A 26326-nucleotide genomic window follows, 5' to 3' on the forward strand; every position below is an offset into this window, starting at 1 on the left:
GTCTTTAAAATCATCTAATAGCGTTGGAAATATAAACACAGACGAGTCCTAACAAAAGAACAGAAAGAAATTTGCTGGCAGACGAAAAAGGTTTCCATATTAGAGTAAAACACGAGAGAGAGAAAGGATTAAATAAGTGCATCTCACCATCGCAACCACCTTGTGCAACCTTTCTATTGGGTCATTGAAAATCAACCAATTGTGTCGCTTATATTAACACAGCCAAGTTACAGAATATAATTTAGAAGCAGACGAAAGAGGTCTTTGAAAAAGGAAGAGAGGTAGTTGTCTGTATATACATCTATCTATACTATATCTGTTGTTTTAACCATTTGGGGCAGGTAGTTGTCTGGATTATATATCTATACTTCAAAATTTATTATGCTGCTTATACCCGAAAGTTTTATAAAAACGTCCGTTTGTTACACATTTATTGCTTATTCATGGCCTGCCTGGATTTTTCATACAACGTTCCATCTCCGTTCGGACTCAGCTTAAACACAATCCTAAAGAAATTTTAAATATTTGCATTTTAGGGGAGGGGGGGTATTTTTAATATCATAGACAGCTTTCCGCGGATTTTAAAATAAACAATTGTAAGATTTAACCTATTTTTCCACTCTCGAGAAGCCCAAGGGCCCAACGTTTCAACGCCTAATTGTAATCTACAGAAGGGTTAATTTTATGTATCATTATTGGGAATTTACATAAATACATCGGCCATTGCCTTATCCCTTTAGATTCCTGAGTGTTCAGTACAAATCCCATATGAATTATACATTAAACTTTATTTTCTTTTGGGATTCAGAATTTCTTTCAAGTAGCTGTATTATAATAATATTAACTCAAGAGGTTGATTTTCATTTCTTATTACATAACAAAATAAATATTATTTTACAGTTTTTAGTAGCGACGCTACTCTTAACTTCCAAAAGTCCGTTCGTCTTAATTTCGGCTCCTATTTAAGATAGAAGGCTGAAACTTTTTGTCAACATTCTTATTATTATGGAGCATAAATAACTATAATACATCTATATTGGTCAGACTGTTTTAAAGCAGGTTTTTGGCTATTTTTATATTTTTCACATTTCCCCTTGTATATTAGGTGTTTTTTTTTTATTTTTGTGGATAATATAGTGAGGTCGCTGTCTTCATATATTCATATAATATTGTAGACAGCTTTCCGCGGATGTAAAATAAAAAATTACAAGAATTTTTTTTACCCTGCAGGCCCGAGCTAACAAAACTGGTGATTTATGATTTTAATTTTCGTGGAATATTGTCTAATATGATGAAATAAATGATTTTTCAGCATGGCTGAGAAACGATTTTAGACCAGAGGATATTAATCGGTTTCAGATCCATGCTAGAAAATAGGGTGTAAGATTGATTGGTGAATAAGTTGGTTGCAAATATCTATTCCTGTCACAACCAAAGAGAGTGAGATCACTGTCCTCAGTGATGATGAAGTCGGCCAGGCCGGCAATATTCAGGTAGGCCAGCTGCGCATCCGCCTGAAATTACAAAACAAGGATGACAGCATGATGATGAAGTCGGCCAGGCCGGCAATATTCAGGTAGGCCAGCTGCGCATCCGCCTGAAATAACAAAACAAGGATGACAGAATGATGATGAAGTCAGCCAGGCCGGCAATATTCAGGTAGGCCAGCTGCGCGTCCGCCTACAAAAATACAGGCGTGTATATTCTGCACAAGATTTCTTTTCCTACAAGGAGAGGGGGGGAGGGGAAGGGGAAATGTTTTCACTGACTCTTTTTATCTTATTCATTTCCCCCCCCTCCCACATATTTTTCTCATTTTTTCCCCCCAAGGAGGGGAAAAAAAATAGTAAATATGTTTTCAGGCATAGAGAAAAAAATAAAAGAGAGGAATCGAAGCAACTAGAAGACGAAAATAGGCAGTGGGCCTAGAGGCCTACTCAGCGCTGTTGCCGCGCTAAAATTTATTGCTATTCCACTACTTTTCAAATGGGAGGATTAAAATTTATTAAAAAAAATATTTTTTTACTTTTTACTATTTCCATATTTAGGGCAAGAATATTAGATTAGATATTTTCGTTTTAATGTTTTAATTAAAAATTACATAGAATTTTATTTTTATTTAAAAACATTTGTTCATGAAAGATGAATCCTTCTATTTCTAAAAAGAGGGAAATTTTTTTCATAATGAACATTCAGCTGATTCTGACCGCCCACGGCTATTTGCTAAATATAGCTTTTCTTTTTATTCACATTATTATTTATGATTGACTTACAAAAAGCCCTGGGCGGTTTTTGATTTTCGTCTGCTTCTAAATTTAGGGATGGGGAAGTAGTATTTTACCATGAAAAAGGGGTGAGTATTCATCCTCTTATCCTTTTTCCTTATGTTTTCAGGACTGCTTATTTTTTCATTTTTTCCCATCTCCTACATATTTTTTATCCCTCCCCCCCCCCCCCTCTTTAGCAAGCAGAATATACACCCCTGCTAAAATACAAGGATGACAACATCCATAAGTAGCGAAGCACAAGAAATGGAATGGCCAAACAGACAAAATGAGTTATAGAACAGATGTTTAGTTTTCATAATTAAGCAGAAAAGAGAGATTATACAAAACCATTGAAAAATAACATTTATCAAGCATAATTGCCAGACAAACGGAAAAAAACAATGTAGGTGCGCGTCTGCCTACAAAGAAATTAAAAAAACTTAACTTCTCATTAATGCAAAACTTGTAAAAAGTAATACTTTAAAAATTAATGTAGAAAATACGGGGATATTATGACAATTGAAAATTTGTCGTCATTTTAGGTTGATAACATGAAACTCGTTTTTCTTTAGCCCCGAGATGCCGAAGGCACTGGCTGAAAAACTGGTCTTATGATTGTACATTTATATTCGTAGAAAACTGGATATTATACGATTCTATACATAGTACTTTTCGAATGGATGAGAACCGGTTCTAATCCACCGCATATTAATCGGCTTCGAATGAATATAAGAAAATATGTTACCTCGTAAGGGGCTACTATACAATCTATGTTTCTTTCTCTAGAGGCAGCGATTACATCTCTATTAATTTGTATTATTATAGAACTAATTAATTTGTCCTATCGAGTTCAAAATTGGCATGCTGATTCCTATAGATGATATGTTCAATTTAAAAAGCATAGCAAACATATAATCGTTATTAGAATGTCCGTACGTCCATTTAAAACATGTTGATTTTTAATCTTTTGGACAAAATTTTTTTTATGATATGATCATCCTTTACATCTGATATTTTATACACCAATTCCTATTACAACAAGGTACAATGTTGTAAGCGAAGCATCCCTATAATAAAGCCATTAAAATTGTAGGTATGTCCTTAAATAGTATGTTGTTTCTGAGATGTTTTGCAACAAAGGCCGTTACTTTTCCAACTTTTTGTTCGATTTAGGGAAAATAGACCTACCAAGGAATATTCATGCAAAATTTCTGATCGAAATTCGAATTCTAAGTGCCATTTAATCACTGATTACGAGATGGTTGCATTAAAAACTTACAATTTTGTCAAAACTTATGTTCGTTTGTCCCACCGTTTTAGATCTTCGCTGTTATGGATGTTTTCATCCTTGCTTTTAACTCAGTATATATCCCAATCAAAAAAATATTCTATAATTTTCCTGGCCATTTGTGGGGTAATATCAACACATCTCTGAAAATAATCCCGCGCCTCTTTAGCCTTTCCCTCGCTCAACAGTTGCACCGCCTTGTCCTTGTTTGCCCGGCGGTTTTCCCGCCGTTTTTTCTCTGTCTCCGCCTTGCTGGGCAAGTTTCTGCCGTCGAAAACAAGGATGGGTTTGATATCATGGTACAGCAACATGTCTATGTATTTCATCACGTATTTGATATATAGGTCTGTTGGTTTTCCCTAGAAAAAAAGAATACCTATAAGATAATAAAGTAACAGGATCTCTGTCTATCTCCTAAGGATCTTCAGTGTGGCCACAACCAAAAAAATACTGATACTGAAGAAAAAAAAGGAAATACTGAAAATACTGAATCCTAAAATAAGAAAAAATACTGAAATACTGAACAAAAAAATACAAATACTGAATAAGTATTTCTTTATATGATTCCTCATTTCAAAATTTTATATATCATAGCTTTATTATTAGGGGGATATTTTAAAGATCTTTTAATTTTGCCTCTTAGATTTTCTTGCACCAATTAAGCAGAAAATGAAATGACTGATAAATATTTTAAATGATTACAAAACTTAAATACTTTTTAGTTGAGTTAAGAGCATAGACGTCAAACCTTTTTTTTTTTTGGGGGGGGGGGTAAAATTCTTTTAAGGGGGGGTAAAATGTTTGCGCGCCGCAAATTTTTTTTATCACCCCCAAAATTTTTTTCCCCGGGGGTAAAATTTGTTGTTTTTTTTTTTGGGGGGGGGGGTAATTAGGACCCCCCATGAAATCTGTTGGCAGGGGTAAATTTTGTTTCCCCCCCAAAAAAATTTATCCCCGGGGTAAAATTTTTTGGGGGGGTAATTTAAATTTTATTAAATATTTAGTATTAAAAATTTTATACCCCCTCCTAAATGGTTGGGGGTGCCGTAGGCACCCCCAGGGAAGGGGTAAATTTTGAATGGGGGGGGGGGGGGTAATCGCCACTTTACCCCCCCCCCTGGGACGTCTATGGTTAAGAGCATGCTAAAAAACTTTATCTTCAATAATCATGCAAAGTACTCACCTTAGATTATTCATTCTATTAATAGACAAAAAAAAATATCTGAAAAAAATACTGTTTAAAAGCATCTCAAATATCTAAAAAATTTATATTTGAGATGAAATTGAAAAAAAAATGTATATTACCATAAAAAGAAGCAAAATTAATGTACAAAGTTATAGGGTAATTTAAAGGAAAGTAAAGTGAGGCGCGAAGCGCCGTAAAAAATCTGACATCAACTACTTGAAAAAACATCTTATTTATGCAAAATTTTTTGGACTTTAAGAAATAATGAAAATACTGAATCATGAAAATTTCCAAAAACTGAAAAATACTGAATAAAATTTTCAAATTCTGAATATTCAGTATTTACTGAAAATACTGAACCCCCAATTTCCAAATACTGAAGAATACTGAATATTTTCAGTATACTGAAAAATGTGGCCACGCTGGATCTTGCTAACCGCTGAACCAATAGGGTTCTCCTTTACAGAAAAGCTTATTTTGGGGGAGGAACTATTATCATTTATACCCCCTTTAGAGGCCTCCAGGGGCATATCCGCTGGTTATGAAGGAAGTGTTAGTCTATTAGGGTGTCTAAAAAGTATTAACCATTATCAGAGGACTATATTGGCAGCCTAAATTGACAACAAAAATTCCTCTGTAACAACATCAACGTATTCTATATATCTATTGTTTTATATTAACTTGAAAGCCAGTGTTTCGGAGCCGGAGCCGGGAGCAGCAACATTTTTGGTGGAGCCGGAGCCGTATTTTTCGTTAAAAACGGCTCCGGCTCCAGATTAGCTAAAAATGATTTTTTAAAGTAATATTATAATTTGGCAACGGTCTATTTCCATATAATAAACTGAAAAAATATTGTTACTTAACAAATAGACACACATCCTACTACTTTTATATAGCTTTAATCAAATAAAAGCAAAATATTTTATATTATTTATTTTATTTTATCAAATTCAATAATGAAAAAAATTGATATATTAATTTTAAGGTAGGAGCCGGAGCTGGAGCCGGAGCCGCATCAAAATTATACGGCTCCGACACCCTGTTGAAAGCTATTTTTACCCTATTTATTTTTTTAAATCCGTAAGTATCATATATAGTATAGTTAAGTAATGCACTTAAAAGTTATTTTTATTAATTAAGATATCCATATTATATTTGTTTACAAACCTTTGTAAAAAAATATAAATAAGAGGGGGGGGAAGTTCTGACACTTTTGCGTAAACAGTGATTATAGGCTTTGTCTTTGGAGATAATGGATAGGTTATTTGGCAAAAAAGTTTCCTTTTGGGATGTAGTTTTCCTATTTTCAAAAAAATTTTGGATTCGGCCTCCAGGTTCCGGTACTCCAGGCCTCCAGGTGGATTCTGGACAGGTAAAAATTGAAAATTCAAGATAGAACAAAACTTATTTAACAAAAGGTGGTACTTTATGGATGGTATGAACTAATTTGAAGAAATTTTTGAAATCGGGCTCCAGGTTCTGGTACTGCAGGCCTCCAGGTGGATCCTGGACAGGTAAAAATTGAAAATTTTTAATTTTAAAGTTAGAACAAAACTTATTTAACAAAAGTTGGTGCTTTATGGATGGTATGAACTAATTTGAAGAAATTTTTGGATTTGGCCTCCAGGTTCCGGTACTCCAGGCCTCCAGGTGGATTCTGGACAGGTAAAAATTGAAAATTCAAGATAGAACAAAACTTATTTAACAAAAGTTTGTACTTTATGGATGGTATGAACTAATTTGAAGAAATTTTTGAAATCGGGCTCCAGGTTCAGGTGCTGCAGGCCTCCAGGTGTATCCTGGACAGGTAAAAATTGAAAATTTTTAATTTAAAAGTTAAAACAAAACTTATATAACAAAAGTTGCTACTTAATGGATGATATGATCTAATTTGAAGAAATTTTTAAAATCGGGCTCCAGGTTCTGGTACTGCAGGCCTCCAGGTGGATCCTGCACAGGTAAAAATTGAATTTTTTTACTTTAAAAGTTAGAACAAAACTTACTTGACAAAAGTGGCTTCTTTATAGATAGTATTAACTAATTTGAAGAAAAATTTTGAAATCGGGCTCCAGGTTTAGGTACTGCAGGCCTTCAGGTGGATCCTGGACAGGTGAAGACTGAAATTTTTACTTTAAAAGTTAAAACAAAACTTATTTAACAAAAGTGGCTTCTTTATAGATTAACTAATCTGAAAAAAATTTTGAAATCGGGCTCCAGGTTCAGGTAAAAATTTCAATTTTTACTTTAAAAGTTAGAACAAAACTTATTTAACAAAAGTGGCTTCTTTATAGATGGTAGGAAGTAATTTGAAGAAAATTTTGAAATCGGGAGCCAGGTTCAGGTACTGCAGGCCTCCAGGTGGATCCTGGACAGGTAAAAATTAAAAATTTTTACTTTTTAAGTTAAAACAAAACTTATTTGACAAAAGTGGCTTCTTTAAAGATGGTAGGAAGTAATTTTAAGAAAATTTTGAAATTTCAAAATTTTCTTCAAATTAGTTAATACCATCCATAAAGTATCAACTTTTGTAAAATAAGTTTTGATCTAACTTTTAAAGTGAAAAAATACAATTTTTACATGTCCAGGATCTACCTGGAGGCCTGCAGTACCTGAACCTGGAGCCCAATTTCAAATTTTTCTTTAAAGTATTTAATACCATCCATAAAGTATCAACTTTTGTTCAATACCTAAGTTTTGTTCTAACTTTAATAGAAAAAATTTTTAGTTTTTACCTGTCCAGGATCCACCTGGAGGCCTGCAGTACCTGAACCTGGAGCCCGATTTCAAAATTTTCTTCAAATTACTTCCTACCATCCATAAAGAAGCCACTTTTGTTAAATAAGTTTTGTTCTAACTTTTAAAGTAAACAATTTCAATTTTTACCTGTCCAGGATCTACCTGGATGCCTGCAGTACCTGAACCTGAAGCCCGATTTCAAAACTTTCTTCAAAATAGTTCATACCATCTATAAAGAAGCCGCTTTTTTTTAAATAAGTTTTTTTTCTAACTTTTAAAGTAAAAAATTACTGTTTATCTGTCCAGGATCCACCTGGAGGCCTGCAGTACCTGAACCTGGAGCTCGATTTCAAAATTTTCTTCCGATTAATTAAAACCATCTATAAAGAAGCCACTTTTGTAAAAAAAAGTTTTGTTCTAACTTTAAAATAAAAAATTTTCAATTTTTACCTGTCCAGGATCCACTTGGAGGCCTGCAGCACCTGAACCTTGAGCCCGATATCAAAATTTTCTTCAGATTAGTTAATACCATCTATAAAGAAGCCACTTTTGTAAAAATAAGTTTTGTTCTAACTTTTAAAGTAAAAATTATCAATTTTTACCCGTCCAGGATCCACTTGGAGGCCTGCAACACCTGAACCTTGAGCCCGATTTCAAAATTTTCTTCAAATTAGTTCATACCATCCATAAAGAAGCCACTTTTGTTAAATAAGTTTTGTTCTAACTTTTAAAGTAAAAATTTTCAATTTTTACATGTCCATGATCCACCTGGAGGCCTGCAGCATCTGAACCTGGAGCCCGATTTCAAAATTTTTTTCAGATTAGTTAATACCATCTATAAAGAAGCCACTTTTGTTAAATAAGTTTTGATCTAACTTTAAAATTAAAAATTTTCAATTTTTACCTGTCCAGGATCCACCTGGAGGCCTGCAGTACCAGAACCTGGAGCCCGATTTCAAAAATTTCTTCAAATTAGTTCATACCATCCATAAAGTACAAACTTTTGTTGAATAAGTTTTGTTCTATCTTGAATTTTCAATTTTTACCTGTCCAGAATCCACCTGGAGGCCTGGAGTACCGGAACCTGGAGGCCGAATCCAAAAATTTCTTCAAATTAGTTCATACCATCCATAAAGTACCAACTTTTGTTAAATAAGTTTTGTTCTAACTTTAAAATTAATAATTTTCAATTTTTACCTGTCCAGGATCCACCTGGAGGCCTGCAGTACCAGAACCTGGAGCCCGATTTCAAAAATTTCTTCAAATTAGTTCATACCATTCATAAAGTACAAAATTTTGTTAAATAAGTTTTGTTCTATCTTGATTTTTCAATTTTTACCTGTCCAGAATCCACCTGGAGGCTTGGAGTACCGGAACCTGGAGGCCGAATCCAAATTTTTTTTAAAAATAGGAAAACTACATCCCAAAAGGAAACTTTTTTGCCAAATAACCTATCCATTATCTCCAAAGACAAAGCCTATAATCACTGTTTACGCAAAAGTGTCAGAACTTCCCCCCCCCCCTTAATACCTACCTCTAAAAAATAATTTGTTTTATGCTTATAAATTTCTGACAAGATTTAATGTTCAGTTTTCCTACTGTCTGATGATAGAGTTTCGATTTTATAAATCTTGTTTACATATATTTAGGATTTGTAATCCAAAATGGAAATAATTAGCATATAGAAGGATAAGAAAATGGTCAATAAACTGTTATACATTCCCAATTATAATACACAAAATTAATCTTTTCTGTAGTTTACATTTAGTGGCTAAAACGTTTCAACACTCAACCCAATGAACCAACTAATACAAATTCAATATGGTCCCCAACAGTGTTAAGCCAACGAATAAGAAAAGGTTACTATAAAACTTTAGGGACCATTGTTCTCTCCCTCCCTTGATTTTAAGTACCTGTACTAACTGTTCAGCACACCCAAATGCACCCTTGTGAAGCCAACAGTAAACATCTATGGCACATGTCATACCCTGTACCACATACGACAGATTAACAATTGTCATCAAATTAAAAGTAAGAAGATTTTCTCAGTTTTTTTAAAAATTATTTGAAGTTAGGTACTTCATGATGAGAACAACAGGAAATGAAAAAGTCCAACAAACAGACAAATATAAGTTGTAAATGTCATTTGACAGCACGACCCATTTTTAGAACTATGCATTGCAGGGGTGTATATTTTTTCCATTTTTCTCCCCTGCTTGGTGCAAAAAAACTTAAATAATGTGAGGGAGGGGTGATAATATAAATATAATAAAGAATTCTGAAATTTATGTCCATTTTTCCCCCTTCCTTGCTTCAAAAAAAACCAGGAGGAAAAAAAATTGCAGCAGGGGGAAAAAATGAATCTTGTGCAGAATACACACCCCTGCCTGACACAAAATTCAATACCGGGCTATGATTCGAGCTCATCGCCTACCCGACAAAGAACGGATGCGAGATTAGCCAATGAAAACTACTTTATGAAAATTGTTATCTGTGTCTTGAATAAGATAAGACAAAGGTCGAAAATTTGATGTATATTTAATGCACAAAATTACCCCTTTTGTAGATTACATTAGAGGTTGAAACGTTTGGACACTCAACATAATGTCCCAACCAATCAAAATGCAATAAAAGTCCCCAAAGTTGTTAGGTCAATTGTTATCTGCCTTGAATTCTCTGACATGAACAGGCCGGGAGGCATTCTTCAGGAAAGGCAACAGTCCGGCAATACCCATGGTGTCCCAATTTTATTTTTCACCAAGGATCTAAAGGGATAAGACAATGGCTGTTAATTGATTTTCTTCTGTGAATAATTGACGTTTTGACACTCAGCTTAATAAATCACCCAATCAAAATTCATTAAAAGTCCCCAAAGTTGTTAAGCCAACGAATAAGAAAACGTTATTGAAAACTTTGGGGACTAGTGTAATAAACAACCCATTGTCCCCTTCCTTCCTGAATTTTCTCACATAAAGCTATCTCAACATTTTAATACATTATACATTAGTTAGTATCTGAAATAGTAGATTTGTTGAAATATTTAGCTATAAATATAATTTACATAAAAAACTAAGTTTCTTTAATTTTTATCTACATACATTTATTATACCATAATTTTCTTTAGCTCTAAATATATATTTTTAACATTTAGTTAAATATTAATCATAGTTTTAATATACATATATTTTTCATAAAATGCTAGTCACAGGTTTTTGTCAAATTTATAAAAAAAAATCCATGAAAGTTATAACATAAAAGTATAAAGGGCATATATTTGAAAGAATTTCAATTTTCTACCACGTAGTCTTGATATTTTAAAAACTACGTCGTAGAAAATTAAAATTCTTTCAAATATATGCCATATAAATGTAGTTTAACCAATTAACCAAGAAAAAATATGCGGTTTACTAAATTAAGTTCAAATGATTTTCGTGAAAAAATACACACTGTAAAATATTTTCCAAAATGGCTTCCAAACCGATGAAGATCCGCTGGATTAGAACAGATTCTCAGCCCTACTGAAAAATAAATTATAGCATGAATGATATTTCAGACAATTTTTCGAGAATATAAAAATAAAGTTAAAATCAGTTTTGTGATAACCTGGGCTCTCCGCGCTGGTTTAAATCTAATAATTTTACAATTTAACATCCGCGGAAAGCTGTCTATAATACGATAAATAACTAGTTTATTTCCTGCATAGTTTAGAAAAACTAAAAAAATGGGGAGGAATTATTTGAGGTTTACTTGTCGGCTAAACGGATTATACCCAAAACCATTTTAGAATATAAAAATATATTATTTCAAAACATACAAATGCATTTTTTTTAGTCAAAACTAGAGTTATGTAAAGTCTACAAAGATAATCTAATTTTTCTTATTCATCCTTTGTAATATAATATTATTCAATGTTTAGCATATCAAAGAACCTTTAAATAGAATTTACTTTTGTATTAAGTTCAGGGGTGTATATTCTGCATGGGTTGCTTTGCTAAAGGGGAGAGGGGGGGGGGGGGAGAATAAAAAAAGAGAGGGGTAGGTTTCTGGTAAAATCCGTAAAGGTTATGTGTTATAAGTAAAAAAACAGTCGGTAGTAGAAAGATAAAAATTTAGGTTTCCTTTAAAAAAAAAAATTTGTCTATAGGTATTTCTTTTCAATAAGAAATACACATATTTAGTGAATATTATCGTTCTACTACTATTTTTAAGCCTTAAAACACACACCTATACGGATTCTACCAGAAACCTACCCCTCTCTTTGTGTGAGAGCGAAAAGTGAAGAAACAAAGCATACTGAAAACCTTTTTTTTCTCCCTCTTAGGGAACAAACATGAAAAATGTGTGTGATGGGGAAAAATGAATAAAATACTGAACTTAACATATTTTTACATTTTCACCCCTCTTTGGAGAAATAAACTAGGGGGTTGGGGGAATTGTTGGATGAATTTTGTGCATAATTTACACCCTTTTAAAAAGAATTAGGTCCTTATTTTTCCTTTTGGAGGTCGCATCCCCCACTCCTAACCCAAGAACCCCCTGAGGCCTCAAGGGGCGTAGCCGCTAGTATCTAAAAAAATACATTGGTCTACAACAATGTTGTAAATGCAAAAATTACTTTGAAAAGTTTACATTTTATACTTAATCACTAAGGGGCAGGGGGGAAGTTTTGACATATTTGCGTAAACCTGGTACCTAGGCTTTATCTTTGGTCTGAGAGGATAGGTTATTAGAGATAAAATCATTCTTATATGATGAATTTCACGAAGTTTTAAGATTTTTTGGATAGACCTCCAGGTTCCGGAGCTGCAGACCTCCAGGTGGTCTATGTACAGGTAAAAATAAAAATAATTTTTTTTTTTTTAAGTTATAGGTCAACTTATAAAACAAAATAGGCATCTTTTTTAATATTATTTACATATTTGAAGAAAAAAGATGCATATTTTGTTTTATAAGTTGATTTGTAACTTAAAAAAAAAAAAATTCCATTTTTACCTGTACAGAGACCACCTGGAGGCCTGCAGCTCCGGAACCTGGAGGTCTATCCAAAAAATCTTAAAACTTCGTGAAAAACATCATATAAGAATGATTTTATCATTAATAACCTATCCTCTCAGACCAAAGATAAAGCCTAGGTACCAGGTTTACGCAAATGTGTCAAAACTCCTAAAATTTTGTTTAGGTATATTATAAGCACATCCAAAGAAGAGTCACCTTCTTCTATGATGAGGTGAGTTATTTGAGTTTGGGAGGGAGGGGACATTGGGCTGTTTATTACACTATTCCCCAAAGTTTTATAAAAACGGATTCTTATTCGTAGGCTTAACAACTTTTGGGATCAATATTTAATTTTGATTGGTTTGTTCATTAAGCTTAGTTTTCAAACGTTTCAACTACCTACTAATGGTAATCTGGATAATGTGTATTCTTGTGAAAAATGATTGGAGATGTACATCAATTTATCGGCCATTGTCTAATAAGTTTAAATCCCTGTTTTTGTACAGACTTATTTATGAATACCAGGGATCTTAAGGGATAAAACAAAGGGGGTGGGGGGGGGGGGGAGTTCTGACACATTTGCGTGTGAGGATAGGTTATTAAAGATACAATCATTCTTATATGATAAATTTTCCAAGTTTTAAGATTTTTTGAATAGGCCTTTAGGTTTAGGAGCTGCCGGCCTCCAGGTGGTCTCTGGACACGTAAAAATAAGAATTAAAATATTTTTTCAAGAGATAGAGGTCAACTTATAAAAAAAATAAGCATCTTTTTTTCTTCAAATATGTAAATAACATTTAAAAAGATGCATATTTCGTTTCATAAGTTGACCTCTAAATGTTAAAAAAAAAATTTATTTTATTTTTACCAGTCCAATGACCAATTGGAGGCCTGCAGCTCCTGAACCTGGAGGTCTATCCAAAAAATCTTAAAACTTCGTGAAAAACATCATATAAGAATGATTTTATCATTAATAACCTATCCTCTCAGACCAAAGATAAAGCCTAGGTACCAGGTTTACGCAAATGTGTCAAAACTCCCCCCCCCCCCCCCTCCTTAAATTAGATACCCAATTACATTGATCATTGAATCATTATACATACACTTATTTTGGAGTGTACGGATTTATAAATAATGGATTAAGAATTGGTTCTTCTCTTTCTTCTGCCAGAAGTTGTTGTGTCTGATGATAAGCTAGAATTCCTTCCACGAGTTCTCTTACTCTCCTCCCATTTTGGTCTTAAAAATTGTTTTTTATTAGTATTCTATAATTGTGAAAAAAGTATGAGTTTAATAAAAAAAAACAAGGATGACAACATCAATAAAAGCTCTAACATCAGAAGGAAGGACTAACGAACAATTACTCTTGTAAAATGTCAGAACTTAATAAGCAGAGCAGTAAATTTAAGTCTACACAAAAATGTAAATAAATTGGTTGATAAGCTAGAAGTTCTTAAACGACTTCTCTTACTCTCCTCCCATTGAGTTCTAGCAAATAAATGGCTATAAGTCAGGGATCTAAAGGGATAGGACAATGCACTATAAAATGATAGAAAGAATTTCTTCCATGACTTCTCTTACTCTCCTCCCATAGTGGTCTAGCAAATAAAAGGGATAGGTATTTGTATCAGATTGGAAAAAAACCGGTTTTAATTCTTTTGTTATTTAAAAAAGATAATTTAAAAGTTTTTTCGATAGTTATTTTAAATGTTAAAAGCTTCCTATAGTATTTACAATACTCAAAATCCAGTATTTTTCAATCTTTCTTTTAAATGGAGTTATTTCTACCATAAATTAAGCACTCTACTTTCAATATCTGTACATAATTTCAACCAATAACATGTATGGAATGTACCTCCACTGTTATCCAATTAGCTGATTTAGAGAGTTTGTCTATAGATAATCTGTAATAACATTAAAAACTTACTTGTAGTTTTCAGCAAGATAGTTCTCCACCAAAGGTAGGGCTTCATTAATGAGATAATCATTCAAATATATTGGCGCAATTATGGGGATACTCAGCTCACACAGTTGGCTAGATTTCCCCTAAAAATTTTAAAATTCGTAAGGATGCTTTATATGAATATGTAAATATTATGGAAATTCTCGGCATACCTTAATAAAATGTTTCTACCAGCTGGCTCAAATAACAATACACCCTCTATTATTAGGCTAGTCCACAAAGTTTTATAATAACGTTTTATTATTCATTGACTCACCAACTTTTGGATTTTTGATTTGTTGGTTCATTAAGTTGAGTGTCCAAACGTTTTAACCCCTTATCCTAATCTACAGAAGGGATAAATTGGGGATGTGTGTGCATCAATTTATTGGTCATTGCCTTATCCCTTTAGATCCCTGGATTTTAGGCAACTTTGGGGACAAATAAAATCTCCATTTTAAGAATTTCTGTTTGATTTCACACATATGTATATTTTACAATTAAAATCGATGAATGATTTTTTTTCTTGTAACAGAACTCTAAATACGGTAATTTGATTAAATATCATGAAAAATATGAATTGTGCATATATTGACAGGGGAAATTTTGTAGTAATTTTAGCTTAGCTTGCGAATATGGAACTCAATTATTGGCCAGTTCGTTCATCCAGTAGGAGTCGAGGGGATAAGGTAAAGGGGGTGGATGAGGGTATTTTTATTTTAGGCTGCTGCAAGTTTAATTTATTAGAGAACATGAAAATCTTGTGTAAGATTTAAGTAATAATAAATCTATTATTTGGTCAAGTATTTTTATGCAACAAGATGACTTACATCATTAAACTTAATTAAATTTTTCCAAGAGAAAAGATGATCTAAATTGGTAAATTATATCATGTATGTACACGTGCATCTTATACATGTGATTTAATAACCGATAATGGGATAAAAATTAGTAGTAATTATCTAATACGAAAATTTCCATAAAAAGCAGAAATATTTTTGAGCTTGCTCAAGTAAAAATGGCAATCGGTAACAAAGGGAGGGGGCAGAAGTGACACTTTTTGAAACCAAAACTAAAAGTCAAAGGAAAGCAAGTAAATAAAGAGTTACAGCTCTGATATTTGGCATGGCAGTTGCTTTAAAGAGGTACAATATAGAACTGTGAAGAAACGGCAGCAGAACCACCACCGCCAAAAACCGCCGTTTCCCGCCAAATTTTTTTGCCTTTTTTCGCTTAATTAGACAGTTCTCAATCATCCAAGATAAACTTTTTTTTTCTCATAAAAAATTCCCTTATTTTTTACATGATACTTGAAATATTTCAAACATGTCAATATTAAAAACAATCTTACAAGTGTAATGTGAAAATATAAGGGAAATTTTTATGAAAAAAGTTTATCTCAGATGATTGAAAACTGTCTGTCTAATCTAGCGAGAAAAGGCAAAAAAAATTCGGCGGGAAACGGCGGTTTTCGGCGGGGTTTTGTTCCTCTTTAAAGCAACCTTTACAATAAAATAAAGAAAAGAAGGGCGCAGATCTTTTAAAAAGGCATTGGATCTAAAAAGCAACAACTTTTAATATTTTTTTTTGCGATTTTTCTTGAGAAGGTGGTGGTACCCTCTCAGAAAAAGTGACACACTTTCTCAAGGACCAATTAGAAGCTAACCCTATCGGTTTAGTAGTTAGCGAGATCCTTTGATACAGACAAACACAAAGAGATCCTGTTACTTTTATATAAGGACTGATGAAACTTCAACGAGTTACCTCAATAAGACTGTAATATTTATTCTCTGTAATGACATGTGTGAGAGTTCTCATATTTTCAGATGTCAATTCATCTACAACAGTCCCGCCGCCAGCTTTAATTAACCTAAATAAAAGTAATTTCCAGTATGGCTTCGAAACCGATCAATGTCCGCTGGATTATAACCGGTTCTAAGCCATACTAAAATATCATGTATAACATCGTATTACAGAAAATTTTCAACGAATATTAAAACGAAAGTCATAAATATATACCAGTTTTGTTGTCCCAGGCTTTCGGTCCCTCGGGGCTAACAAAACTGGTTCAAATCTTAATTTTTTTTCATTTCAATATCCGCAGAAAGCTGTCTATAGTACGATGTCTTAGCCAATTCTTCTATAATAGTACCGCCCCCAGCTTTAATTAACCTAAACATAAAAGTATAAGTATAGATGTATAACCCAGACAACTACCTAGATCTGGTTATGTGTAATAACCAGCCCAATGTCCCCTCCCTCTCTGACAAAAACCCAAGAGGGGAGGAAGTTTTGACACATTTGCGTAAACAGTGAGTATAGGCTTTATCTTTGGACTGAGAGGATAGGTTATTAGGGATAAAATCTTTCTTATTTGATAAATTTTCCCAAGTTTTAAGATTTTTTGGATAGGCCTCCAGGTTCAGGAGCTGCAGGCCTCCATGTGGTCTCTGAACAGGTAAAAAACAAAATCAAAATTTTTTTTGGCAGAGTTAGAGGTCATTTTATATAACAAAATATGCATATTTTTAAATGTTGTTTACATATTTCATGAACAAAAAAGATGCATATTTTGATTAATAAGTTGACCTCTATCTCTTCAAAAAAATATTTTTTTTTACCTGTCCAGAGACCAACTGGAGGCCTACAGCTCCTGAACCTGGAGGTCTGTAGCTCCTAGAAATGGAGGCCTATCCAAAAAATCTTAAAACTTGGGAAAATTTATCATATAAGAATGATTTTATCCCTAATAACCTATCCTCTCAGTCCAAAGATAAAGCCTATACTCACTGTTTACGCAAATGTGTCAAAACATACCCCCCTGGCCCTCTTATTATTTATAGTCAACATTTATCCCTCTTATCTACAGGGATAAAAGAATCCCCTATAAATTAATGTTTATCGCCAATGATGATTCACAGAATTAATTACCCCCTTCTGTAGATGACAATTAGTGGTTGAAACGTAATGAAAAAACCAATAAACATTCAATAAAAGTTCTCAAACCCAACGAATAAGAAAAAGTTATTATAAAACCTTGGGAACTAATGTAATAACAGCCAAATGTACATTTCCTCCCTGAAAGATTAGACTAACCTCAAAAATGGTCCTTGTTTGTGACTGGGCAGGGCCAGGTAGGTGATCAGATCTGCAAAGACTGGCCTAGCCCCAGGTCTGCTGGCTTCCAACCGGCGCTTTCTGGCAGCTATGCTCATCTTGCACTCTGTTGTGTTCTCCGTGAGGTCGAGGAATGTGTTGTCAGGGTTGCCCAGCTCATAGTTTTCCTCCTAAAGTAGAATTATATTAGTTATTTATCGCTTCGTATAATAGACAGCTTTCTGTGGATATTAATATGAAAAATCTAATCATTGTCAACCTGAGAACTGATTCTAATCCAGTGAATATTAATCGGTATCGAAGTCATACTGGAAAATATCAAGTTTTAATTTAAAATATTTCCAAAAGAGACTTATAGGTCTGGTGTTGACTTGTTGTAGCCGGTCCATATCATATACCATCAATGAACAGTCCATAAATCTTGCTGCCTGTTTTTGTTGCATAAAAATAAATATTTCCAGTGTGCAAACTTTTACATCAATAAAAACAATTTTGAATATGGTAATTTTGTATGGGGGGATGTGCAGTGCATCATATCAATTACTATGACTAATCTGTACCTGAAGCCACCTGCCAGCCTTCTTAGATTCTTCCAGGTATGATGCGTGCAGGATCCAGCGACCAGAAGCTATACAAAGCAACATCTTCTCACTTCGACTCACCTAAAAGATAGGGAATTACCTAGGTAGGTAATATTTATATTTTTATTGCACGACATTCATTTCATTAATCAAAAGACCAAACATTTATTTAACTAAAAAGGCAACAAAGCTGCAACGCCCTAGAAAAATGAAATCACCAAAGTAGCGACTTTTATATACAAAAAGAATGTCTTGGCATTTTGATCTGACGCGTGACAACTACCAGGACACAATACTGACATGATATTTGCCTTATTTTTCGGAATGGGTAAGATAAGTTAAGAAAAGTCGTAATGCCTTGTGTAGTCGAGGTTTATTTCTTGGCTCTCAGCTTATTTATGCTATTAACAGTGCGGACACTCTGATTTATATTCAAAATAAAAAACGTGTTTAGTTTAAAGCCTTACCTTTCCAACTATAACATGAGTGGGTAAATTATCAGGGCCAATCTCAATATCCAGAACTATACCTTACCTTGCCAACTATAACATGAGTGGGTAAATTATCAGGGCCAATCTCAATATCCAGAACACTGCCTAGGCTTTCAACTATTTCTCTGGCCTAAAACATAGCTAGAATCAGCACCGAATAAAACAGGGGAAAATGGGAAAGGAGGAGTTTTCTAGTATGGCCTTGAAACAGATAAATATCTGCTGGATTTGAACCGGTTCTTTGCCATACTGAAAATTTTTCAAGAATATCAAAATTAAAATAATATTAATAGGTACCAGTTGAGTGGCCAAACGTTTCAACCACTAATTGTTATCTACAAAAGGAGTAATTTTGTATATCATCATAGGGGATGTACATCTTATCCCTTTAGATCCCAGATAAATATGAATATTATGACCTTGCTCTTTTCAATGTCAGAAGTGATTGTACAATGTACATATCTTAGTGGCAAAATTACCCCTTCTGTAGATTACAATAAGTGGTCAAAACGTTATACATTCAACTTAATCTACCAACCAATCCAAATTCAAACAAAGTCTCCAAGGTTGTTAAACCAACGAATAAAAAAACATTATTTTAAGACAATTGAAACTACTGTAATTAACAGCCCAATGTCCCCTCCCTCCCTGATACATATAACGTACCTTGCTCTCATCAATGCCAGAAGTGATTGTAAAAATCTTGTTCGCCGCACTGTTATTATCCATGGATGTATCAAAGGCTGCGGTCATATTCTCGCTGAAGTTTATAGAACCCAGGTCAGGCGTCTCCATACTGAAATGTATTAAAATATATAATCGGTGTGCAAAAAAAATGCGAACATTTTAAAAATTGATATTGCGCGGCTTGTGTTAAAGGTAGAAAAATACTACGCATACCGTTAGAACCGCTAAGAAGTCTAGTTTAGGAGCTGTTTGTTAAAATGTCCAAACTGACTTAATACTTGACTTGCGAGTAAATTTTGGGACATTTTACCATCTGGCTCCTAGATTATTTGTAGCACAGGAACCGTTCTTTTATTTCCAAAAAATACAGTTCATAGCGGTTCTAACGGTATGCGTAAAATTTTTCTACTATTAACACAAGCCGCGCAATTTGAAATTAAAAAATGTATGCATCTCTTTTTGCAAAATATCTTCTCTAATTTTTAGTTATATTTTAAAATTTACTCGCAAGTCAAGTTTTACATCAGTTGGGACATTTTAACACGTAGCTCCGCTTTTTTTGCACACCCTTTTATATAAACGGGAGTCATTTTTTTGCGTATCATGAAGTTGGGTGTAACCTTTTAGCCAAATGGTCTTATTAAGTCAAACTGTTCTTAATTATGACCAAATGTTTAGATGTGAAATGGTCATAATTAAGAACAGTTTAATTTAATAAGAACATTTGGCTTAAAGATTACAACAAACTATAAGCAAAAAAAACTGACCATGGATTAATCAAAGGCTGCGGTCATATTCACGCTGAAGTTAATGGATCCCAAGTCTCCATAATAAAAATCTACCAATCAAAACAGGATATGACAATGTCCCTGAAGATCACTTATTAGGCTGGAACGATCGTTACACAACTTCAAGGGACATTTGGTAACGGTCTAATGAAAGTTTTTAGTTAATCGGGTTCGGGGGTTTGCAAGCAAACCTCACATTTTTTTGTCCTCTAAATCAAATAATAAGGGGTGATCCAACAACCACCTAAGGGCCAGGGGTGGAAGCTATGCAAGTGTTAGTGTTGTAAAAGACAGAAAACACGTACAAATTTTAAATAGGATTGATAATAGCACGGTTACTTAAAGCCTGTATGATAACTTCTTGCATAACTTAACTTAATACAAACCTAGTTAAAAGAGAAACAAGGATGACAACATCCATAAAAGCGAAGCACTGAAACGGTAGGACAAACGGACATTAACACTTGTATAGTGTTAGAACTGAATAATCAGAATAGAAATGTATAAAAGTCGAACGAAACCAAATATTAAGTCAATCGGCTGAAAAAACTGCTTGAATACATTAATATTGTTTAAGACCATATATACATTTTTAGGACTGGATTATAGAGATGCTTCGCTTCTAACAATGTACTTTGTTGTCCTAGGAATCAGTATTCGAAAAAAAAGTTGAAAAACAACATGTTTAAAATGGACGTATGGACTTTCTGGTAACGATTATAGAGTTGCTTCGCCTTCTAACTCGTACCTAACTGTTATAGGAATCATCATGCAAAGTTTTAAATCGATAGGACAATTCTTACATGCCTAAATTAACGAAAAGAGCTATCCGTTACGTACGGACCAACCCTAATTACAGAAAAGGTTCGCTTTTAAAAATACACACATGTTGATAAACAAGACTACATCTTTTCTTAAAATTATCAAACTATTTCTAACCTTAGTTTAAGTGCCATAGCTTCTTTATTCTTTTGTTCTTCCGGATCCAGCCAAATAACCTGGCTTTCTTTCTCCTTCTCATCTGCCACAATCTAAATAATAAAGGGTGTTAAAAAAAAACCGATCGCTTCACTTTTTTCAATATAAACGCTACAGTTTTGGTCATAAACTAACAAAAAATGACCCAATTCATGTCCAAGCAATGACAATGAGAAAACACTATTGAGTTATGATTGATATTCACCTTTCCTGAGCACTACAGCTCGATTCCTAACCCTTGTGGAGAATTTTGCCTTACATGGAGAGTGCATATTTTATTACAGTTTTGTCTTTTAAAAAAAAGAATTAATTGTCTAAAGTACTTGAAATCTTGTAGATAGACCCCATAATGTTCAGAGTTTTTGATGGGGCATATAAAGACCTTTCTATAGACGTCTTAACCAGATTTCTAACTCAATCCTTGCCAATTTGGCATCAATTAGACAGACCCATCAAACATTAAGACATGACGGCTATGTCTTTAAAAAAAAGAACAAACCGCTTTAAGTACTTAAAATCTTGTAGATAGACCCCATAATGTTTAGAATTTTTGATAGGGCATGTCAAGATCTTCAAGATCTTTCAATATACACATTAACCAGGTTTCTAACACAATCTTAGCTTTTTTGGCATCAAAAAGAAAAATCTGCCAAACGTCAAGGACTAGAGAGACCTTTTATGTCTCAATGTTTGATGGGTCTGTCCAAAAGTGCTAGGACTTGAGCTGTAGTGCTCAGGAGAGGTAAGTAGAAATCAAAATCAATAATGTTTTCTAATTGTCATTGCTTGGACATGAATTGGGTCATTTTTTGTTAGTTTATGACCAAAACTGTACCGTTTATATTGAAAAAAGTGAAGCGATCGGTTTTTTTTAACACCCTTTATTATAATATTGATTTAAGGATAGAAAAATGGCGGTTGTACTCTATTTAAAACTTTAACATGAACAGTTTTCATGAAAACTGATGCCTTTTGAAATAAAAGTGAATTAAGGTATTTTTTACTAAGTCTATGATCAACTAAAAAATAAGTATAAAAAAACTTTAAAAGGTTTTGATGAAATGTCATCAAATGTTTTGTTGAGATCAAAGTACATATTTATAAAACATGGGAAAACATCATTAAATGCTGTAAAATGCATAAGTATATTAATCAAACTGCTTTTTGGAAAAGACAGACAGACAGACAGACACACACACAGATCCAGTTTGTGAAGATTAATATGTAACAGACCAAAACCTATGTTTTATCTAGGTATGTTTTACCAGTGCTCACAGACCAAGTATTAAACTGGATGTCTAATCTACACAAGAAGAAGAGGCCGACTTTAAATGACCAAGGGAGGACTCTTCTGCTAATCACAAGCATCCAGTGATCCTAGACCAAGAATAGTATTTTATCTAATTTTAATATAAAAATATATTCATGTGTATTTTATCTTGTCTATTTGATATTATCATTTTTATGTACCTATGAAGCTTTTATACATTCCAGAAATAGTTTAGTTTATTCTGGGGTTTTACTTTATTCAACATTAAGTCATAGACCAAGTATTTGTGAATTTTACAGAAATACAAGATGCTGTCGTCTACCTGGATAAATGGTTACACATGTTTGTTTTGTGGTGAGTCACGCTACTTTTATTGACTTTCACAATGGTAGCATTGGCAAAACCGATCTACGACTCTGTGTAATTATAAATCTAGCTTAGGCTCAGTAAAATTTTTTTCGGACAGCTTCACGAAAAATTGTGTCAAAACAAAAGACGTTAAAAACACGAAGTGAGGTGTTTTAAACCCCAGAATTGCTAAAAATGGGCGATAAAAACGGAAACCCTGGGAGGGTAATTTCAAGTGGCGATGATGAAAATGGACGGCGCCATTGGCGGCGCAATTGGCGGGGGTGGTGCAAATCATTACCCTGGTGTTAATAATGGGCCAGAAAAGGAGCAAAATCCGGGCGTAATGGATAATAGACCAAGTTTGGCTCAAAATAATAACAGACCAAATATTACTGATGAAAGTAATAATTCGGAGGGCGTGCGAGAGCGTGGCGTTACGGATAGTACAAATAACAGACCAAATGTGGGGGGCGGTCCCACAGGTGGCTATATGGAGGATGTAAATAATAGACCAAGGATAGGTGGCGGTCTCACAGGTAGATATATGGATGATTTAAATAATAGACCAAGAGTGGGGGGCGGTCCCACAGGTGGTTTAATCAATTATACTGATGATTTAAATACTAGACCAAGGTTAGAAGATATTAATTCTGGAGGTAGACAAAGAATAAATGGTGTTTTCTATGATGAATTTAATAATAGACCAAGAAACAATGATTTATTTAGCGAAACGAACAAGGACAACAACGTCAATAATAGCGCAAATCAATACAACAATAATAGAGAGAGATTTGAAGAATATGACAGACAATATAACAGACCAAGTAATGCATACTATAGACCAAGTGAAACACAGTATGACAGATATAGTAACAAGGATGGCAATTTCTTTAGTAGCGTTTCAAACAACGACAGATATGATAGAGAGGGCACGCATGGAGGTGCTAGACCTAAAACTTCTGATGACCATAATAGATCAAGACAAAGCATTTTTGAGGATAATCCCCGACAATTAAGATATATATTCGAAGATAATCCTAGACAAAGACAAGGATTTTTTGAAGACAGCAGACAGAGGACCTATGATAGACCAGACCCATACAGAGAGCAAAGATATGATTATGGAAGAAACACGATACCAATTCCACCTTTAGATGAATATAGAGAGTTTAATACATGGTACGAATGCATTAAAGCCTGGAGTGCTTCCACGGACCTTCCATTACACAAACAAGGCTTTGCGCTAGCGAATGACATTCCAAAACACTCTCAAAAGTATGGAAACCATTTAAAAGAGGATCTCTTTAGAGCGATCCCGGCAATGCAATTAATCAATAACGAACAAGGGGTGGAACGCGTAATTGATTTTCTTAAAAAGCGTTTCTATGTCGATGAAGAAAAGGAAATTTTCGAGGTCAAAAGGCAAATGTCTGCAATAAAAAGGAAGGCTGGGCAGAATATTAACGAATTCATCATCGAATTCGAAAATTTAAGAGAGAAAAGCATGCAACTGGGGATAGAAATTCAAAATGACAAGCTACTAGCCTTAACTTTATTCGAATGTACCCAACTAGACACAACTGAAGAAACTGTTCTAAGAGGAGTATGCCAATTTATGCTTAACGACGGCAAAAGATACGAAACCGTTAAACGGAAATTACGAGAAGTATGCAGCCGTTTAAAAGACAAACAGAACAAAAATAATGAAGAATTATTCCTTACACAGAATTCTAACCCGGAAGACGACATTCCGAACAACCTAGACCAAATTTTAATAGCGAAAGGATGGAAGCCGCCAACGCAAAACCAAAGATACCAAAAATCGGGAAATCAAAATAACCGATACCAAAATTCACAAGGACGTCAAAACAGTGATAACAGAGGACAAGAACCATTTTATTCTACTAGAAAGAAGAATCCTATAGGGGCTGATAGAAAAATCATGCGTTGCAAAATTTGTGGATCAAACACACATTTTGCAAGAGAATGTCCAGATTCTTATGAAAACAGAAGGAAATCAGGTAAAATTCAGCACAAACAGATAGGGGGAAAGAAATATAGACAAGTCTTCCTAACTGATGAAAATGGAGAACAAAAGGAGGTGATGGTTGAATCAGCTGGAGAAGATACAGAGGAAGAAAGTGTCAATTGTACAGTGTTATGCTCAGACAACAAGGAGGAGATGAGCAACTTTACAGCTGAAGCACTGAACATTAGGGTGGGTTCATATCGGAATTAGACAAAGCGGGGATATGCAACAGATAAAATTAACCTTAAAAACATTTCTGACCGAAAAAGAATTTTAAAAAATTGAGTTTTAGAACTCGACCACTTAAAAATATAATTCATTACTTATTAGTATGCAAAGACGACATTCAAAAAAATTTTTGAATCAGAACTTTGGCTTCATGGTGCTCCCTGGAAAGGCCTTGAGGAGCTGAATCAGGAACTTTTGTCCGTTTCAAAATATCTCGTTCCTAGCCTTAGAAATCACTAAAAAAACAAAATTTTTAAAGGTTTATTGAGAATTGTCCAATTTGTAGAGGTTTTTTAGATTTTCTCAGGCTAGGAACGAGATTTTTTGAAACGGACAAAAGTTCCTGACTCAGCTCCTCAAGGCATTTCCAGGGAGCACCATGAAGCCATAGTTCTGATTCAATAAATTTTTGACTCCCATTTACAAATAGCTATACAATTGAATGTCTGGTCGTCAGCGGTTTTAAGACTTAGGATAAATTTTAAATCATCCAGAGGTGTATTATATCTATATAAATTGAGTGCAGATCCCCACTTTGGCCTCAGAAAAAAAATGTCCAAAATCGACCCACCCTACTGAACATGGCTGCCCTAGACACCTGCTGCACTTCAAGTGTAGCAGGAGAACAATGGTTAAAGATATACCTGGAATCCTTACCTGGCAACATGAAAGACAAAGTAAAAGGACCAATGGAAAGCAACAGACACTTTATCTTTGGAAATCAAGGCAAGCTGAAATCAAAGGCTAGATATACAATACCTGTGAAAATTGGAGGATGTTACAATGAAATCAGCTTTGATATCATAAAATCAGACATTCCTCTTCTGATGTCAAAGAATGAAATGAAACGTTTAGGCATAGCATTGGATATGAAAAATGACAAAGGCACTATAAATGGTAAACCACTAGTTCTAACAACAACTTCTGCAGGACACTACATTGTTGATCTTCTGCAAGAAGATGAAGCACTAGAACAAGTCAACATAGCTGAACTAGAAAATGACAATGACAAAGAACAAATGAAAGCCTTATCCAAGATCCATCTGCAATTTGGACATAGACCAAAGAAAGCCTTTGTTACAATCCTAAAAGAAGCTGGCAAATGGCAAGAAAAGTTTTGGACATGATTGACAAAATAATGAACAAGTGTGAAGGTTGTCTGCTCAGGCGGAGAGTACCAGATAAACCTTCTGTAGCACCACCAATAGCAAGTGACTTTGGCCAAGTACTAACAATTGATCTGAAAGTGTGGGATATGCATAAAGGTATATATATCATGTACATGATAGATCAATTTACCAGATTCCAAGTAGCAGCTGTTATAAGGAGCAAGGAACCGGCTGAGATTGTAAAGACACTTACACTCAAATGGTTGCCAATATTTGGCAGAGT

At 34.0% G+C, this 26326-nt stretch overlaps 2 protein-coding genes across 2 annotated transcripts in view; both read right to left on the reverse strand.

The window, feature by feature from the left end:
- The window catches only part of tos (Exonuclease tos), a 45182-nt gene extending 34892 nt beyond the window's left edge, over positions 1–10290 (reverse strand). The window contains exons 1-6 of the mRNA XM_080170737.1: positions 10144–10290; positions 9391–9465; positions 3667–3914; positions 3013–3070; positions 1421–1514; positions 453–504 (exon numbers count right to left, since the gene is read on the reverse strand). Of these exons, the coding sequence (XP_080026863.1) occupies positions 453–504; positions 1421–1514; positions 3013–3070; positions 3667–3914; positions 9391–9465; positions 10144–10212 (596 nt within the window). The 5' untranslated portion in view covers positions 10213–10290. The remainder of the gene's footprint in view (positions 1–452; positions 505–1420; positions 1515–3012; positions 3071–3666; positions 3915–9390; positions 9466–10143) is intronic.
- Positions 10291–13529: 3239 nt separating this feature from the next.
- Positions 13530–26326, reverse strand: part of LOC145327167 (DNA topoisomerase 2-binding protein 1-like) — an 82448-nt gene continuing 69651 nt past the window's right edge. Inside the window, exons 26-33 of the mRNA XM_080170736.1 lie at positions 21018–21109; positions 19270–19399; positions 18647–18733; positions 18092–18193; positions 17511–17701; positions 16179–16284; positions 14400–14518; positions 13530–13711 (exon numbers count right to left, since the gene is read on the reverse strand). Coding sequence (XP_080026862.1) covers positions 13612–13711; positions 14400–14518; positions 16179–16284; positions 17511–17701; positions 18092–18193; positions 18647–18733; positions 19270–19399; positions 21018–21109 — 927 coding nt within the window. The 3' untranslated portion in view covers positions 13530–13611. The remainder of the gene's footprint in view (positions 13712–14399; positions 14519–16178; positions 16285–17510; positions 17702–18091; positions 18194–18646; positions 18734–19269; positions 19400–21017; positions 21110–26326) is intronic.

This window comes from Acartia tonsa, chromosome 8, assembly GCF_053477335.1.
Source record: "Acartia tonsa isolate MP-2025a chromosome 8, ASM5347733v1, whole genome shotgun sequence".
NCBI lineage: Eukaryota > Metazoa > Arthropoda > Copepoda > Calanoida > Acartiidae > Acartia > Acartia tonsa.